Consider the following 17,404-nt stretch of genomic DNA (forward strand, 5'->3'; position numbering starts at 1 on the left):
TGACGGGAGGAACTGGAGTCAGAGAGAGAGAGAGAGAGACTGACTGGAGGAACTGGAGTCAGAGAGAGAGAGAGAGAGACTGACAGGAGGAACTGGAGTCAGAGAGAGAGAGAGAGAGACTGACAGGAGGAACTGGAGTCAGAGAGAGAGAGAGAGAGAGACTGACAGGAGGAACTGGAGTCAGAGAGAGACTGACGAGAGGAACTGGAGTCAGAGAGAGACTGACGAGAGGAACTGGAGTCAGAGAGAGACTGACGAGAGGAACTGGAGTCAGAGAGAGACTGACGAGAGGAACTGGAGTCAGAGAGAGAGAGAGACTAACGGGAGGAACTGGAGTCAGAGAGAGAGAGAGACTGACGGGAGGAACTGGAGTCAGAGAGAGAGAGAGACTGACGGGAGGAACTGGAGTCAGAGAGAGAGAGAGAGAGACTGACTGGAGGAACTGGAGTCAGAGAGAGAGAGAGAGAGACTGACAGGAGGAACTGGAGTCAGAGAGAGAGAGAGACTAACGGGAGGAACTGGAGTCAGAGAGAGAGAGAGAGACTGACGGGAGGAACTGGAGTCAGAGAGAGAGAGAGACTGACGGGAGGAACTGGAGTCAGAGAGAGAGAGAGAGAGACTGACTGGAGGAACTGGAGTCAGAGAGAGAGAGAGAGAGACTGACAGGAGGAACTGGAGTCAGAGAGAGAGAGAGAGAGACTGACAGGAGGAACTGGAGTCAGAGAGAGAGAGAGAGAGAGACTGACAGGAGGAACTGGAGTCAGAGAGAGAGAGAGACTGACAAGAGGAACTGGAGTCAGTGAGAGAGAGAGAGAGAGACTGACAAGAGGAATTGGAGTCAGAGAGAGAGAGAGAGAGACTGACAAGAGGAACTGGAGTCAGAGAGAGAGAGAGAGAGAGAGAGAGAGAGAGACTGACGGGGAACTGCGGTCAGAGAGAGACTCTGGGTGAAATGATGCCAAGAGGGAGCTGGTGATGTAGTGATGTGAGTGGAAATGAGTGGTGGGTTCGTGATTTGAAACTGATGGCAGTTTTGGGCCTCAGCAGCTGAAGGCTTGGCCACCAGTCATGTCATGTTTCATATTGGAGTTGGAAATTGGGTGAGTGCGGAGATTTTGGAGGGTTGTCGGGTTGGTGTTGCTTCCAGAGATAGGTAGGGGACTAGCAATGCCGGGATTTAAACAGGAGAATCAAAATTTTCAACTTGACTTGTTGCTTAACTGGGAGTCGGTGAGCGCCGGCGAGCACAGGGGGAATGGGTGAACTACACATTTTTACAACTGTAACTCTTTATTCATTATTCTCACAGAGAGCCTTCAGGCCTGATCCTAGTGTTTTACCAGCCTCTACAGCCTAAGGTCAAATCACAGCCATGAATGTCAATCCTTGGGCTACCAAGTTCTCCGGCCCCAATCCTGCAGCTGATCCCAGGAGGATGAGGAGAATCATCGCGGAGGATCAGGAGTGGTCACTGGCAACAGTTCCACTGCTTTCGGACCTCTGCATTAACCACATTGTGCAGAACTTCGCTGGTGAGTGAGTGTCGCATAGTGAGGGGTGAACTGGGCAAAGCGGGAGGCTCCCCGTCAATACCCAGATGAAGCAGCTGAAGATGGTTGGGCCTAGGACACTACCCTGAGGAACTCCTGCAGTGATGTCCTGGAGCTCAGATGATTGACCTCCAACAACTACAACCATCTTCCTTTGCGCTAGGTATGACTCCAGCCAACGGAGAGATTTCCCCCTATTATGACCAGGTGAGAAAGATGTCCAGGCGTCTCTCTCAGCCTTCACCTGGTCTTATTGTAACAGGGTTTTGTTTTTAAACACACTGAGTTTTGAGCTCCCCCTTGGTGAATTCTTGTTCCCCACTTTCCAATTATCAGGCAAAGAAATGAGTACAAACAGGCTTTCTTGGGTTTAAAGAAGAAAAGTGAAATTTATTAAAACTCAAACTAATTCAGTTAACGCCTACGGATACACGCTGTGCCCCACTAGCATGCGATAGGCATATGCAAATAGAGACAGAAAAGAGAAGAAAAATCAAGTGAAAAAGTTTGAGGCAATCTCTGAAGGGGGGTTGTTGCTGTGCTTCGAGCTCACTGTAGAATCCTTGGTTGTAGATAAGTCTTGCTTTTCGTTGGAACCCAGTATTCTTATACCTTGTTCACTGTAGCAGACTTTTCTGTCTTGGGATTTATGTGTCTTCAATGGGTCTTCAGTTCCGTGAGAAAGAGATGAGAGCCAACAGTAGAGAGATGTTCTCAGTCCAGGAGCAAAGAGCTTTCTGAGTTCAAATTCTCTGTGGTAAGTTCAAATTCAGGAGTTCAGGTTGCCCAATAGATTAGTCATGTGACTACTAGTGTGTCACCACTTCCACTGTGTATTTGACCATCTTAACAGTCAACCTGGAATGCAAGCTCCTCCACCCTCAACGTCTGGTAATCAAAAGTCCATTGTGAATTAAATTGGAGCAATGAGTGGCCCCTTTGTCCTTTCCAAATACTGTCCGTTACTATGCAAATGTCTTTCCAGTCAAGGGTCTGGTGTTTTTTTTTAAAAACAAGTTCTTTCTTTACTCCAGTAACAGTTTAAAAATCAATTTTCATGTGGCAAAATTAATGTGCCTCATTTTTGGCAGGTGGGAGCCTGCATGACACCCCTGATTCCCATTGACTCCAGTTTTGCCAGGGCTGCTTGATGCCACACTCGGTCAAATACTGCCTTGATATCAAGGGCAGTCACTCTCACCTCGCCTCTGGAGTTCAGCTGTTTTGTCCATGTTTGAACCAAGGCTGTAATGAGGTCAGGAGCAGAGTGGCCCTGGCAGAACCCAAACCGAGCGTCACTGAGCAGGTTATTGCTGAGTTAAGTGATGCTTCATCTACGAGAGAGCTTGGGCTGGAAAAGAAAGACGAACTTTGATTTTTACAGCTTTTTTCATAATTGCAGGATGTCCCAAAGCATTTTACAGCAAATGAAATACTTTTTCAAAGAGTAGTCACTGTTGTAATGTAGCAAACCTAGCATCAATTTGTGCACAGCAAGTTCCCACAAACAGTAGTGTGTTATTGATCAGATCATCTGTTTTGGTGTTTTTGGTTGAAGGATAAATATTGGCCTGGGAGATATCTGTACACTGACTGGTGTCTCTCAGTCCCCACTCTCTGAGGGCGATAGCAGTACACTGACTGGTATCTCTCAGTCCCCACTCTCTCAGGGAGATATCTGTACACTGACTGGTATCTCTCAGTCACTCTCTTGTCATGTCGGTTCTCTGTAAACATCTTGCCCAAGTCATGAAGATTTCTAAAATAAAAGCAAAATACTGCGGATGCTAGAAATCTGAAATAAAAACAGAAAGTGCTGGAAATACTCAGCAGGTCTGGCAGCATCTGTGGAGAGAGAAGCAGAGTTAACGTTTCAGGTCTGTGACCTTTGATCTGAACTGGCAAAGGTTAGAAACGTAATAGATTTTAAGCAAGTGAACCGGAGGTTGGTGGGGGGTGGGGGGGTTAGAGAACAAAAGGGAAGGTGTGTGAAAGGACAGAGGGCTAGAGAGATTAACTGACAAGGAGGTCATGGGGCAAAGGCAAAGAGTGTATACAAATGGTGTGGTGAAAGACAAAGCATTAGTGCAGAGAGAGTGTTAATGACAGAATAATGAACAGCCCTAGCCAAAAGCATAAACATTAAAAAACCCAGTAGGCAGGCACATGGTTAAAAAAAAAAGATGAAATAAAATAAATTATTGAAATTATTGAACCCAATGTTCAGTCCAGAAGGCTGCACAGTGCCTGATCGGAAAATTAGGTGCTGTTCCTCGAGCTTGCATTGCTTGCCATTTCAACACCGCCCCTCTCATGTCCACTTTTCTGTCCTGGTCCTGCTGCAATGTTTCAGTGAACATCAACATTTTTTTTTAATTTGTTCCTGGGATATGGGTGTCACTGGCTAGGACAGCATTTATTGTTCATTCCGAATTACCCTTGAGAAGATGCTGGTGAGCTGTGTCTGTTGTGGTGGTATGTTGAGCCTTGATCAGAGAAGACTTGTGAAACATTTCCTTCGGATTATCCAAATCCCCAAAGAAAGTTTCAGATATTCAGCAATGGATTTTAGAAAGGCTTTTGACAAGGTCCCACATGGCAGACTGGTTAAAAAAATAAAATCCCTTGGGATCCAGGGAAATGCAGCAAGGTGAATACAAAATTGACTCAGCGGCAGGAAACAAAGGGTAATTGTTGACTGGTGTTTTATTCTGTGTTTTAGCGACTGGAGGGCTGTTTCCAGTGGCGTTCCGCCGGGCTCAGTACTGGGTCCCCTGCTTTTTGTGGTGTATATTAACGATTTGGACGTAAATGTAGGGGGAATGATCAAGAAGTTTGTGGACAACACAAAGATTGGCCTCGTGGAAGATAGCGAGGAAGATAGCTGTAGGCTGCAGGAAGATATTGATGGTCTGGTCAGATGGACAGAAAAGTGGTAAATGGAATTCAATTTGGAGAAGTGTGAGGTGATGCATTTGGAGAGGTCAAACAAGGCAAAGGAATACACGATTAATGGGAAAATACTGAGAAGTGTAGAGGAAGTGAAGGACCTTGGAGTGAATGTCCACAGAACCCTGAAGGTAGCAGGACAGGTCAATAAGGTGGTTAAGAAGGCATATGGAATCCTTTCCTTTATTAGCCAAGGTATAGAATACCAGAACAGGGAGTTTATGCTGGAATTGTATAACTCATTAGTTAGGCCACAATTTGAGTACTGTGTGCAGTTCTGGTCACCTCATTACAGAAAGGATGTAATTACACTAGAGAGGGTACAGAGGAGATTTATGAGGATGTTGCCAGGACTGGAAAAATGCAGCTTTGAGGAAAAATTGGATAGGCTGGGGTTGTTCTCCTTGGAACAGAGAAGGCTGAGGGGAGAGCTGATTGAAATGTACAACATTTTGAGGGGCCTGGATAGGGTGGAGGTGAAGGGTCTATTCACCTTAACAGAGAGGTCAGTGACGAGGGGGCATAGATTTAAAGTGATTGGTAGAATAATTAGAGGAGAGATGAGGAAAAACCTTTTCACTCAGAGGGTGGTGATGGTCTGCAACTCACTGCCTGAAAGGATAGTTGAAGCAGAGACCCTAAGCTCATTCAAAAGGAGTCTGGATATGCACCTCAAATGCCGTAAGCTGCAGGGCTACAGACCAAATGGGAAAAGAGCAGGGAATGGGACTAATTAACACTTTCAAAGAGCTGGGACATTGGACTGAATGACTGCCTTCTGTGTGGTCTCAGTTTATAATTCTATGAAATGATCATTTGTTTTGAATGAAGCAGCTTTGGATTACAAGGAATAGTGTGTACTTTACAAATGAGCTGCACAATGGATGGAGCTGAGTGCTGTTGACTCGCTCACCTGCCTTGTGCTCTTTTTTTAACACCACAGAGCACCCCCTTTTGAATGAACTTCTGGAGAAGCACAAACGTAAGGTTTTGGCCAAGATCTCCACCAATATCCCACTGCAGGTGACAGCGAACTTGGTCAGCGACGAGGGCTACTGGAGAAGGTGCTGCGTGGAATGCTGGGAGGTGTGCGATACCTCCAGTTATGGAGGCAGCTGGAAGAGGATGTTCTTTGAAAGGCTGCTGAAGAATATTATTGAGTTCTTTGTCCCAGACACGACTGACATCAAGGTCGTCCTAGAGCTGGTGCCACTTTGTAGAGACTTTGTGAAGAAGTTAGACATTGCCCAGCTCCTTCCTCCTGTCAAGCAATTCCCTGAGACAGTGGATGATGAATCTTCAGATGCCGGGAGCGATAGTGATGTGAATGGACCTTCAATGGACCACTTTGACTTCAGCATATTGCTCAGTAAGCTCACCAGTCTCGAAGAGCTGCACGTCACCTATGGGGTCAAGGACTGTGGGATGAATTTTGAATGGAACATATTCCTGTTTACTTACCAAGACTGCTTCTCCCTGGCAAAGGCCATCCATTCTTGCAAGACACTGAAGGTGCTCAAACTCCCTCGAAACAGGATTGATGATGAGAAATTGCGAGTGCTGGTCAAGTACATGCTAAACCATCCCTCGCTGGTGGAACTGGACCTGTCACACAACTTGATCGAGGACAACGGGGCAAAGGTCGTGGCCAAGCTTCTTCACAAGACCAAACTGGAGAAGGTCAACCTGTGCAACAATCGCATCTCAGCTTATGGAGCCAGAGCCATCGCCTACAAAGTCAGGCGCTTCTCAACCCTCAAATCCCTCAACATTCGTCTCAACCAAATTGGGGATGAGGGAGGAGAAGCCTTGGCACGAGCTCTTATGAAGTCCTCGGTGGAAGAGATCAACTTGGCAAGCAATGAGCTGACGGAGTCTGTGGCCATCATCTTCTCTGAACTCCTGATGAAGAACCAAACCCTGACGTCCATTGACCTTTCTTGTAATAATTTAGGCCTGGTCAGTATATGGGGGTGATGCTTGACAATTGATTAGAGTGACCCATATAAGCTAAACTGTGAGGTACCTACTGTTGCTGCATGCTACTGTCAGGCTCTTAGAGTAGTACAGTCATTTACAGCACAGAAGGAGGCCATTCAAGTCCATGCCAGCTCTTCAGGGAGCAATCCAATAAGTTCCACTGCCCCGCTCATAGCCCTGCAAGTTTATTTCCTTGAAGTGCCCATCCAATTTTCTTTTGAAATCATTCATCATCTCCACCTCCACCATCCTTGTGGACAGTGAGTTCCAGGTCATCACCACACACTGCATAAAAAAGTTCTTCCTCGCATCCCCCCCTGCAACTTGTAGCTAAAAATCCTCCATCCCTGGAACCATTCTGGTAAATCTCCTCTGCACCCTCTCAAGGACCCTCACCTCCTTCCTAAAGTGTGGTGAACAGAACTAGATGCAGTATTCTAGTTGGGGCCTAACCAGAGCTTTATAAAAGTTCAGTATAACTTCCCTGTTTTTATACTCAATGCCACTACTTATAAAGCCCAAGATCCCATATCCTTTAGTAACCACTCTCTCAATATGTCCTGTCACCCTCTAAGACCGATGTACATGCTCCCCCAGGTCCCTCTGTTCCTGCACACTCTTTAGAACTGCGTCATTAAGTCTATGTTGCCTCTCCCTATTCCTTCTGCCAAAATGCATCACCTCACACTTCTCTCTATTAAATTCCATCTGCCACCTGTCTGCCCATTCTGCTAGCTTATCTATGTCCTGTTACAGATAGTTTGTATCATTCTCACTGTTTGCCTCACCTCCAAGTTTGGTATCATCGGCAAATTTTGAAATTCTACTCTGTATTCCAAGATCTAATTCATTTATATATATATATATATATATATATCAAAAAAAGCAGTGATCCCAGCACTGACCCTTGGGGAACACCACTGTCTGCCATCTTCCAGTCTGAAAATCAACCATTTTCCATAGAGTCGTACAGCGCAGAAACAGGCCCTTTGGCCCACCGCATCCATGCCAACCGTAAAGCCCATGACTCGCTGTTTTCTGTCCATTAGCCAATTTTTAATCCAATTGGACACTGACCCTCTTATTTCATGAGCCTCAATTTTGTTAACCAGCCTTTTATGTGGTACTTTATCAAATACTTTCTTAATGCTGGCTCTCCTGAATTAATTCAAACCTTTCCGAGTGCCTGTTGATTTTTCCCCCTGATTATTGTTTGTAAAACCTTACCCAGCACTGATGTTAACCCCATCATACCCCCGCCCACCCTCCCATTCTCCCTTCACCCTCTCCTGAAAGTATTGATTCTTGCTGATTCAGACCTGCAGAATCTTCCAGCCCTCCATCCCTCACTCATGTGTCTACTTGTCCTGTCTAATCTGTGTGCAACCACAGCCGAACCCAGTCTTTTCCTTGGCCAATGCCTACACGCACACCCTGTCCAGAAAGGGACCATTCAACAGTGATTAGGAGCCGATGGCCCTTCCTATCCCTGAATTTAAAAACAAATGTATTCTTTCTCAGGATGTGAGCATCACTGGCCAGGCCAGCATTTATCGCCCTTGAGAAGGTGGTGGTGAGCTGCCTTCTTGAACCGCTGCAGTCCATTTTGGGTAGGTACACACACAGTGCTGTTAGGAAGGGAGTCCCAGGATTTTGACCCAGCGACAGTGAAGTAACAGCGATATAGTTCCAAGTCAGGATGATGTGTGACTTGGAGGGGAACTTACAGGTGGTGGTGTTCCCATGCATCTACTGCCCTTGTCCTTTTAGTTCAGAAAGGTCATGGGTTTTGAAGGTGCTGTCTAAGGAGCCTTGGTGCATTGCTGCAGTGCATCTTGTAGATATATGACCATATGAATTGGGAGCGGAAGTAGGCCATTCAGCCTGTCGAGCCTGCTCCATCATTTAATAAGATCATGGCTGATCTGTTTGTGTCTCGAATTCCACACTCCCATCTACCCCCGATAACCATTGATTCCCTTACCTAACAAGAATCTATCTACCTCCGCCTTAAAATTATTCAACGACCTCTCCTCTACCACCTTCTGAGGAAGAGAGTTCCAAAGTTGCACAACCCTCAGAGAAAAAATTTCTCTTCATCGCTGTCCTAAAAGGGTGACCCCTAATTTTAAAACAGTGCCCCCGGGTTCTGGATTCCCCCACAAGAGGAAACATCCTTTCCACATTCACCCTGTTAAGACCGTTCAGGATCTAACATACTTCAATCAAATCTCCCCTCACTCTTCTAAACTCCAGTGAAAACAAGCCCAGTCTGTCCAACCTTTCCTCATAAGACAACCCGCTCATTCCAGGTATCAATCTAGTAAACCTCCTCTGAACCGCCTCCAACACATTCACATCCTTCCTTTAAAATGTGGCCCAAAAAGGTATTCGTGATCCACCCTGTCGAACGCCTTCTCCTGATCTAGGGAGAGAAAGGCAACCAACAGACCAGTCCTTTGGGAAAGATGGATCAGGTCCCGGACAAGGTGGATGTTGTCCTGGATGGACCGGCCCGGGACCGTGTAGGACTGGTCGGGGTGGATCATGTGGACCAGCACTGAGCCCAGGCGGGTAGACATAGCCTATAATCCGTGCTGAGGAGGAAGACCGGACGCCAGTTTTTAAACAAGCGGAGATCGCCCCTCTTCGGCAGCAGGACGATGACTGCCCTGCGCCACGAGAGGGGCATCTCCCCGGTCACCAGGCTTTCCCCAGGACCCGCGCGTAATCGTCCCCCAGGACGTCCCAGAACGCCCTGAGGAACTCCATAGTCAGCCCGTCCAGCCCTGGGGACTTGCCCCTCGATAGCTGGTGGAGGGCGCCAGTTAGCTCCGCCAATGTGAGCGGAGCCTCCAATCCTTCGGTGCCCTCCGGGCTGACCTTCGGCAGGTCCTCCCACAAAACTCTGCGCATGTCCTTGCTGGACGGATCCAGAGAGAACAACGCACTGTAATAAGTACGGACCAGAAGGTCCATTCCCTCCAGATCCGTGATGGAGGATCTGTCGTTGGCCAGCAGCTCAATGAGCTGCTTACGGATCCCCCACCATTTTTGCAGCGAGTAGAAGAAGGGTGAGGCGCGGTCCAAATCTTCCAGGATCTGGATCCGCGACCTCACGTACGCGCCTCGGGACCCTATGAGCTGCAGGTCCCTCAGCGCGCCCGTCTACTCTTTGTACGCCTGCCACAGGGCCGGGTCCACGACGGCATGACCGAGGCGGGACTCCAAGTCGAGCACCTCCCTCTCAAGGCGCCCGATCTCGGCTTCCCGCCTCTTGGTCGACCCCTTCGCGTACTCCTGACAGAAGACATGGATGTGAGTCTTGCCCACATCCCACCATAGCCTCAAGGAGGGGAAGCCCCCCGTTTCCTTCTCCAGTCGGCCCAGAATCGACGGAACGAGTCCTGGAATGGCACGTCCTCCTTAATAATTATATTAATTATAAAATTAATATATAAAGGCTAAGTGGGGCAGAATGTTACAGTACACAAAGAGGCCATTCGTTGTTGAAGTACCAGTACGCGGACCCTGCCTGCGTGTGGAGCGGAGTGAACTCCGCCCACAGCAGGTTACTGTTCGAGCACAGCACCTGCCGCATGGAGGCCGCCGAGACGCGGGAGACGTACGCCTGCGAAATGTAGAGGGGGTCGATTCTGGACCCTCCTTCTCCAGATCTCCACGTGAAGGTGCTGGAGTCAGGATGGAGATTCCGCCAGACGTCCACCAAGTTGAGGGAGCTAATCAGTTCCCTCATCTACTCCGACGCTTGGCCACGCTGGGGACTGGAGCGAACCCCCACCGAGGGTAACGATAGAGCTCAAGAGAGCAGACACTTCTTTAATGAAGTGCACTTGCAACGTGTTGGGCTGGGCGCATACACGTTCACAAAGTGGAGCGGCACGCTACCCAGGCGAATGGCGAGGTGGAGCAAGTGGCCCGGCACTAGCTCCTTGACTCCCAAGATTTCTGGCTGAAAAGTTGGGGCCAACAAGATAGCCACCCCACTAGAAATAGGGGTGAGGTGATTCATGTAGACCCACCCTGCCACTCCAGGAGCCAGGTGGCTTCGTCTCCCGGAACGGTGTGGATTTCCTGCAGAAAGCTCACCGCATATCCCCCTTCCCTGAGGACTGAGAGATTGTGAAATCTGCGGTGAGACCCTCTGCTGCCATTGATGTTCAGGCTGGCTATGGTTATCTTCATGTCAAAAGTACTTTGAAGCCTGTCACCAACACCTCACTGTGAGGAGGGAGCGGAAGTGCACCTGGCTTTCCACTCCCCCAGCAACCCATTGGGGAACGCTTCAAACCGCCGCCTCTCAACCAGTTTCACGCCCACGCCCTTCCCCGCTTTCTTGAGGACAGCGTGGGCAGACTGGATGATCAGCGCCAGATTCGACCAATAGCCGAGGGCCAGCTGAATTTATGGCGGCAACCCCTGCAAGCCGCAAGGAATTCCCCGTGTTTTACAATGAGGATGAGAGAAGACATGGTGGGAGGCACGAGGGACTCCACCACCTCACTGGCGATGGAATCTGTGCCCCACACTGAGTTCCCATCCTCCTCTGGGTCGTCACCGCCAGCGGCCGACACGCCCATCACACACTGTGGGACAGACGTCCTGGCCGCGCCAGCTGGTCCCGCCTCCGTCATGATCCCACCCCCTGGATCGATGGCAGAGGACTCCTCTCTGAGCTCTACTGTGGAACTGGAGCGTATGGCCACCAGCAGCTCAGTAGCTCCCTCCACCTCCGTCCCCAGACCGATGAGCGGTCCAGGGGAGACGGACGTTCCCAACTCCAGAAATCCAACCAGAGGCAGAGAGACGAGGCCATCTCCCGCCCCGATTACACCCACAGACCCAGAAGACAGGTAAGCATTTTCAATGATAACTGGGTCGGGTATCTCCTGATTGGGAGTGGATTTTAGCCGGGAGGGCTGACCCTTTGGGGCCTTGCCCTCCCCTCCACTCAGGGTACCCGACCCAGTGACAGAATGGGAGGCTTCTCCAGGAACATCCCCAGCTCTCCCATCACGAGCAGGGCTCCATTTGCTTTTTCAGGAGGGGCTGCATGTACAGGGGCCTGCCCCTACCCTCCATCCTGAGGGTTAGGGGGCTCCTGCCCAGGCTTTATAACCGTGATGGTGGTGGTGGTAGGGGAAACCTGGGGATCCAAACCAGGAGTCAGCTCTCCCTCCAACAGATGGGCCCTGTGTTGCCTCTTTTTCTCACTTGGGCGCTGAGGCTCAGAGACCTGCACGTCATCAGCGGCCTCTGTATCCTCCTTTTTTTTTTTAAGTTGCCCTGGGCCTGAGCCCAGCCCTGGGGCAGGTGGGTCCCCCGGGATTGGGCCTTGGGCTGAGATCAGGCTCGGGTTGTGCTATGGTGTCCAGGGGACGCGCCTCTTGGTGTTTATTTTTCCTCCGCGTCTTCCTTCCACTCGGATGGGCACCCCCTCCCCACCAGAGGCCATGAAAACCACAGCCTCCAGAACCGACTCAGCAGTGTTTGCAGGAGCAGTAGGGGGAGTGGGAGGAGGTGCAGTGGCACCACCCTGGGCCGCCGAGGTGGAGTTGGCGGCTGGGAGGTTGGGGCAGTTCTTTCGAACATGCCCCACCCCCTTGCAGACATTGCACCGCGCCCCATCCGAGGTCCAGAAGACGTGGTAGGCCATCCCCTGGAACTCCACACTGAAGTGGCCCTCCAAAATCTCCTCCCGCGCCAGCTGCATAAATAGTTGGCGGCAGAAGGAGTAGACATGCCAGAGGCTGTTTTCCCAAAGACTGAGAGGGACTGGGGTGATCGCTGACCTCACCTTCCCCAGATGGTGCAGGTGAGGGAGGAGGAGCTCACTGGGAATGAAGGGCGGAACGTTTGATAGCATTATCCACTGTGCGGTCCCCCCCACAGGGTCTTACTCAGGGCCAGGGACACAGCCCACTCAGTCCTCAGGAAGAACACAGCCTTCCTGTACATCTTTGATGAGGCCGACAACCTCAGCCATTGCATTTACACAAGCGTCTATAGACATATTGGGTGGGGATAGCTCTTCACCCCATGGCGAGATGTAATTAATTTAAAGGGTGATGGGGTCACATGGGCGGCCACAGACACTACAGCCGCATAGGTATGAGAGGGCCCCGCCACTGGTGATGATGGGCTTGCCATGGGTTCAAGAGGCAAACCCACCCCAAATTGCAGGCTTGCAAAAGAAAACAACAAATAAACCAAAGTTTGCACGAAATAACGTCTGAACAACTAGTAGGTTTGGGGAGAGGCTGAGGGTGTACAGGAAATGGGAAAGACAGCTGCAAGCCATGACTGCTTTAACGGTGGTACACGGAGCACTCTAAACAGTCTTGAGTAATACTCCTGGTCTTCTGGTTGTGGGAGGGGTCTTCACCTGGATCAGCCGAAAGCTGCCCAGGCACCAGTTATATAAAAGCAAAATACTGCAGATGCTGGAAATCTGAAATAAAAACAAGAAATGCTGGAAATACTCAGCAGGTCTGGCAGCATCTGTGGAGAGTTAATGTTTCAGGTCAGTGACCCTTCTTCAGAACTAGCAAATATTAGAAATGTGAAAGGTTTTAAGCAAGTAAAGCGGGGGTGGGACAAGAGATAACAAAGGAGAAGGTGTAGATAGGACAAGGTCAGAGAATAGCTGACCAGAAGGTCATGGAGCAAAGGCAAACAATATGTTAATGGTGTGTTGAAAGACAAAGCATTCGTACAGATAGGGTGTTAATGGACTGAAAATTGAACAGCCACAAGCACAAACAAGAAAAAAAAAAGTGGGTAGGCAAACTGAACAAACTAAGACAAAATAAAATAAACACAAAAAAAAGGAAAAAGAAAAAATAATTAAAAATAAAAGTAAAATGGGGGGCCCGTCATACTCTGAAATTATTGAACTCAATGTTCAGTCCGGCAGGCTGTAGGGTGCTTAATCGGTAAATGAGATGCTGTTCCTCGAGCTTGTGTTGATGTTCACTGGAACACTGCAGCAATCCCAGGACAGAGATGTGAGCATGAGAGCAGTGGGGAGTGTTGAATTGGCCAGCAACCGGAAGCCCGTGGTCATGCTTTCGGACTGAGCGGAGGTATTCCACAAAGCGGTCACCCAGTCTGCGCTTGGTCTCCCCAATGTAGAGGACACCACATTGTGAGCAGCGAATACAGTATACTATATTGAAAGAAGTACAAGTAAATCGCTGCTTCACCTGAAAGGAGTGTTTGGGATAGTGAGGAGAGAGGAGGTAAATGGGCAGGTATTACACCTCCTGCGATTGCAGGGGAAGGTGCTATGGGAAGGGGACAAGGTGGTGGGGGTAATGGAGGAGTGGACCAGGGTGTCGCGGAGGGAACTATCCCTTTGGAATGCTGACAGGGGAAGGGAGGGGAAGACTGATTTGGTGGTGGCATTGCGCTGGAGGTGGCAGAAATGGCGGAGGATGATCCTTTGGACATGGAGGCTGATGGGGTGGAAAGTGAGGACAAGGGGAACCCTGTCACGGCTCTGGGAGGGAGGGGAAGGGGTGAGGGTAGAGGTGCAGGAAATGGGCCGGACACGGTTGAGGGCCCTGTCAACCACAGTTGGGGGTTGAATCCTCGGTTGAGGAATAAGGAAGACATATCAGAAGTGCTGTGATGGCAGGTAGCATTATCAGAGCAAATGTGTCAGAGACGGAGAAACTGGGAGAATGGAATGGAGTCCTTACAGGAGGCAGGGTGTGAAGAAATGTAGTCGAGGTAGCTGTGGGAGTCGGTGGGTTTATAATGGATATTAGTAGACAACCTATCCCCAAAGATGGAGACAGAGAAGTCGAGGAAGGGAAGTTTTAGATTAGAGATACAGCACTGAAACAGGCCCTTCGGCCCACCGAGTCTGTGCCGAACATCAACCACCCATTTATACTAATCCTACACTAATCCCATATTCCTACCAAACATCCCCACCTGTCTCTATATTTCCCTACCACCTACCTATACTAGTGACAATTTATAATGGCCAATTTACCTATCAACCTGCAAGTCTTATGGCTTGTGGGAGGAAACCGGAGCACCCGGAGAAAACCCACGCAGACACAGGGAGAACTTGCAATGCACCAAGGCTGCTTAGACAGCACCTTCAAAACCCATGACCTTTCTGAACTAAAAGGACAAGGGCAGTAGATGCATGGGAACACCACCACCTGTAAGTTCCCCTCCAAGTCACACATCATCCTGACTTGGAACTATATCGCCGTTCCTTCACTGTCGCTGGGTCAAAATCCTGGAACTCCCTTCCTAACAGCACTGTGGGTATACCCACCCCAAATGGACTGCAGTGGCTCAAGAAGGCAGCTCACCACCACCTTCTCAAGGGAAATTAGGGATGGGAAATAAATGCTGGCCTGGCCAGCGACACCCACATCCCATGAATGAATTTAAAAAATGTCTTCTCATGGGAGTCTTTCTTGATCTATCTTTATGAAATCTCTCTCTTGGGTGTCTCTATCATGTCTTTCTCTCATTATAGAGTCTCTCTCTCTCTCTCTCTCTCACTCCGCCTCTACTCCACTGAGTTTTCCTGTTTTGTTTTATCAGGAGGGCGGGAAGCAGCTACAAGAGGGAATGTCAAAGAACAGGACCTTAATGGAGTTTGACCTGCGGCTGACAGATATCGGCCAGGAGCATGAATACGCCATCAACCAGATCCTGCACAACAACCGGGAGAGGGTGTGGAATGCTGTCTGCCACCCAGTTAAGATTATTCAAGCCACCCAGGTTTTATCAGATCACTACCTTGCATCTGAATGATGTCAGCACACTCCTCTCTGACACGAATCCTCCAATCAGATCCGTCTGCTCTCATTCTTACAGCCAATACGACCAGCTCGAATTTCATTCAAACCAGTGCAGGAGTTTCCATGAAATACACCAAAACTGACAGAACTATTTTTATACTGTTTTAAAAAAATAAATCTACTGTTTGAAGCTGATTTTGTCTCAATTTCCTTTTCCCGCAAGACCTGAATCATCATCACAACAACAATTTGTATTTATATAGCGCCTTTAACCTAGTAAAACATCTCAAGGTGCTAACACAGGAGTGTTATCAAACACAATTTAACATCAAACCCCATAAGGAGCTATTAGGATTGATGGGCTGAAGCTTGGTCAAAGAGGTAGATTTAGAGATGGAGAGGTTTGTGGGAATTCTCGAGATTCGGTCCTTGGCAGCTGAAGGCATAGTGTCAGTGGTGGAGCAGTTAAAATTGGGAACGCTGAAGAGGCCAGGATTAGTTGTAGGGCTGCGAGAAATTACAGAGCTAAGAAGGGACAATGCCATAGAGGGATTTGAAAACAAGGATGAGAATTTAAAAATGGGAGCATTTCAGATCCAGGAGCACAGGGTGCTGAGTGAATGGGACTTTGTGTGAGTTAGGACACAGGGAGAGTTGAGGTTTGCAGAGGCCGGTAGATGGGAGGCCAAACAGGAGAGTATTGATGCAGGGTAGTGCATTGGCCTTCCCAATGTGGTGTTCTGTGCCTCACTCCAGGAGCTAATCACAGTTTCACTGACACACTGCGAAGAAAGTATCTGCACAAAGTTCAATGCCAGGGCAGTAGCACACAACCCTGGGGAGTGCACACAACCTCTGGGAGAACGTACACCCTTGGGAGAAGGACAAAGACACAAGCTGGGATCCATTGTCATCCCGATATTTAGAGAGGAAATTTCTGCTCATTCAGTGCAGAATGTCGGACAAGCAGTCAAGCAGGAATTATAGACCAGTCAGTCTTACATCAGTAGTGGGCAAATTATTGGAGAGGATTCTGAGAGACAGGATTTATGATTATTTGGAAAAGCATGGTTTGATTAGAGACAGTCAGCATAGCTTTGTGAGGGGCAGGTCATGCCTCACAAGCCTTATTGAATTCTTTGAAGATGTGACAAAACACATTGATGAAGGAAGAGCAGTGGATGTGGTGTATATGGATTTTAGCAAGGCGTTTGATAAGGTTCCCCATGGTAGGCTCATTTAGAAAGTAAGGAGGCATAGGATTCAGGGAAAGTTGGCTGTCTGGATACAAAATTGACTGGCCCATAGAAGACAGAGGGTGGTAGTAGATGGAAAGTATTCAGCATGGAGCTCGGTAACCAGTGGTGTTCCACAGGGATCTGTTCTGGGACCTCTGCTCTTTGTGATTTTTATAAATGACTTGGATGAGGAAGTGGAAGGCTGGGTTAGCAAGTTTGCCGATGACACGAAGATTGCTGGAGTTGTGGATAGTGTGGAAGGCTGTTGTAGGTTGCAACGGGACATTGACAGGATGCAGAGCTGGGCTGAGAAGTGGCAGATGGAGTTCAACCTGGAAAAGTGTGAAGTGATTCATTTTGGAAGGTCGAATTTGAATGCAGAATACAGGCTTAAAGACAGGATTCTTGGTAGTGTGGAGGAACAGAGGGATCTTGGGGTCCACGTCCATAGATCGCTCAAAGTTGCCACCCAAGTTGATAGGGTTGTTAAGAAGGCGTATGGTGTGTTGGCTTTCATTAACAGGGGGATTGAGTTTAAGAGCCGCGAGGTTATGCTGCAGCTCTATAAAGCCCTGGTTAGACCACACTTGGAATATTGTGTTCAGTTCTGGTCGCCTCATTATAGGAAGGATGTGGAAGCTTTAGAGAGGGTGCAGAGGAGATTTACCAGGATGCTGCCTGGACTGGAGGGCATGTCACACGAAGAAAGATTGAGGGAGCTAGGGCTTTTCTCATTGGAGCGAAGAAGGATGAGAGGTGACTTGATAGAGGGGTACAAGATGATGAGAGGCATAGATAGAGTGGATAGTCAGAGACTTTTTCCCAGGGCGGGAAGGGCTATCACCAGGGGGCATAATTTTAAGGTGATTGGAGGAAGGTTTCGGGGAGATGTCAG

At 48.9% G+C, this 17,404-nt stretch overlaps 1 protein-coding gene across 1 annotated transcript; it reads left to right on the plus strand.

Moving 5' to 3' along the window:
* The first annotated feature begins 1,313 nt into the window (after window positions 1–1,313).
* Window positions 1,314–15,415, plus strand: LOC137366410 (dynein regulatory complex subunit 5-like). Its single transcript, XM_068028277.1, has 3 exons — window positions 1,314–1,532; window positions 5,443–6,458; window positions 15,072–15,415. The coding sequence occupies exons 1-3, from the start codon at window positions 1,373–1,375 to the stop codon at window positions 15,282–15,284; spliced, it is 1,389 nt and encodes a 462-aa protein (XP_067884378.1). The 5' UTR covers window positions 1,314–1,372; the 3' UTR covers window positions 15,285–15,415.
* The last annotated feature ends 1,989 nt before the right edge of the window (window positions 15,416–17,404 follow it).

Source organism: Heterodontus francisci, chromosome 3 (genome assembly GCF_036365525.1).
Source record: "Heterodontus francisci isolate sHetFra1 chromosome 3, sHetFra1.hap1, whole genome shotgun sequence".
NCBI lineage: Eukaryota > Metazoa > Chordata > Chondrichthyes > Heterodontiformes > Heterodontidae > Heterodontus > Heterodontus francisci.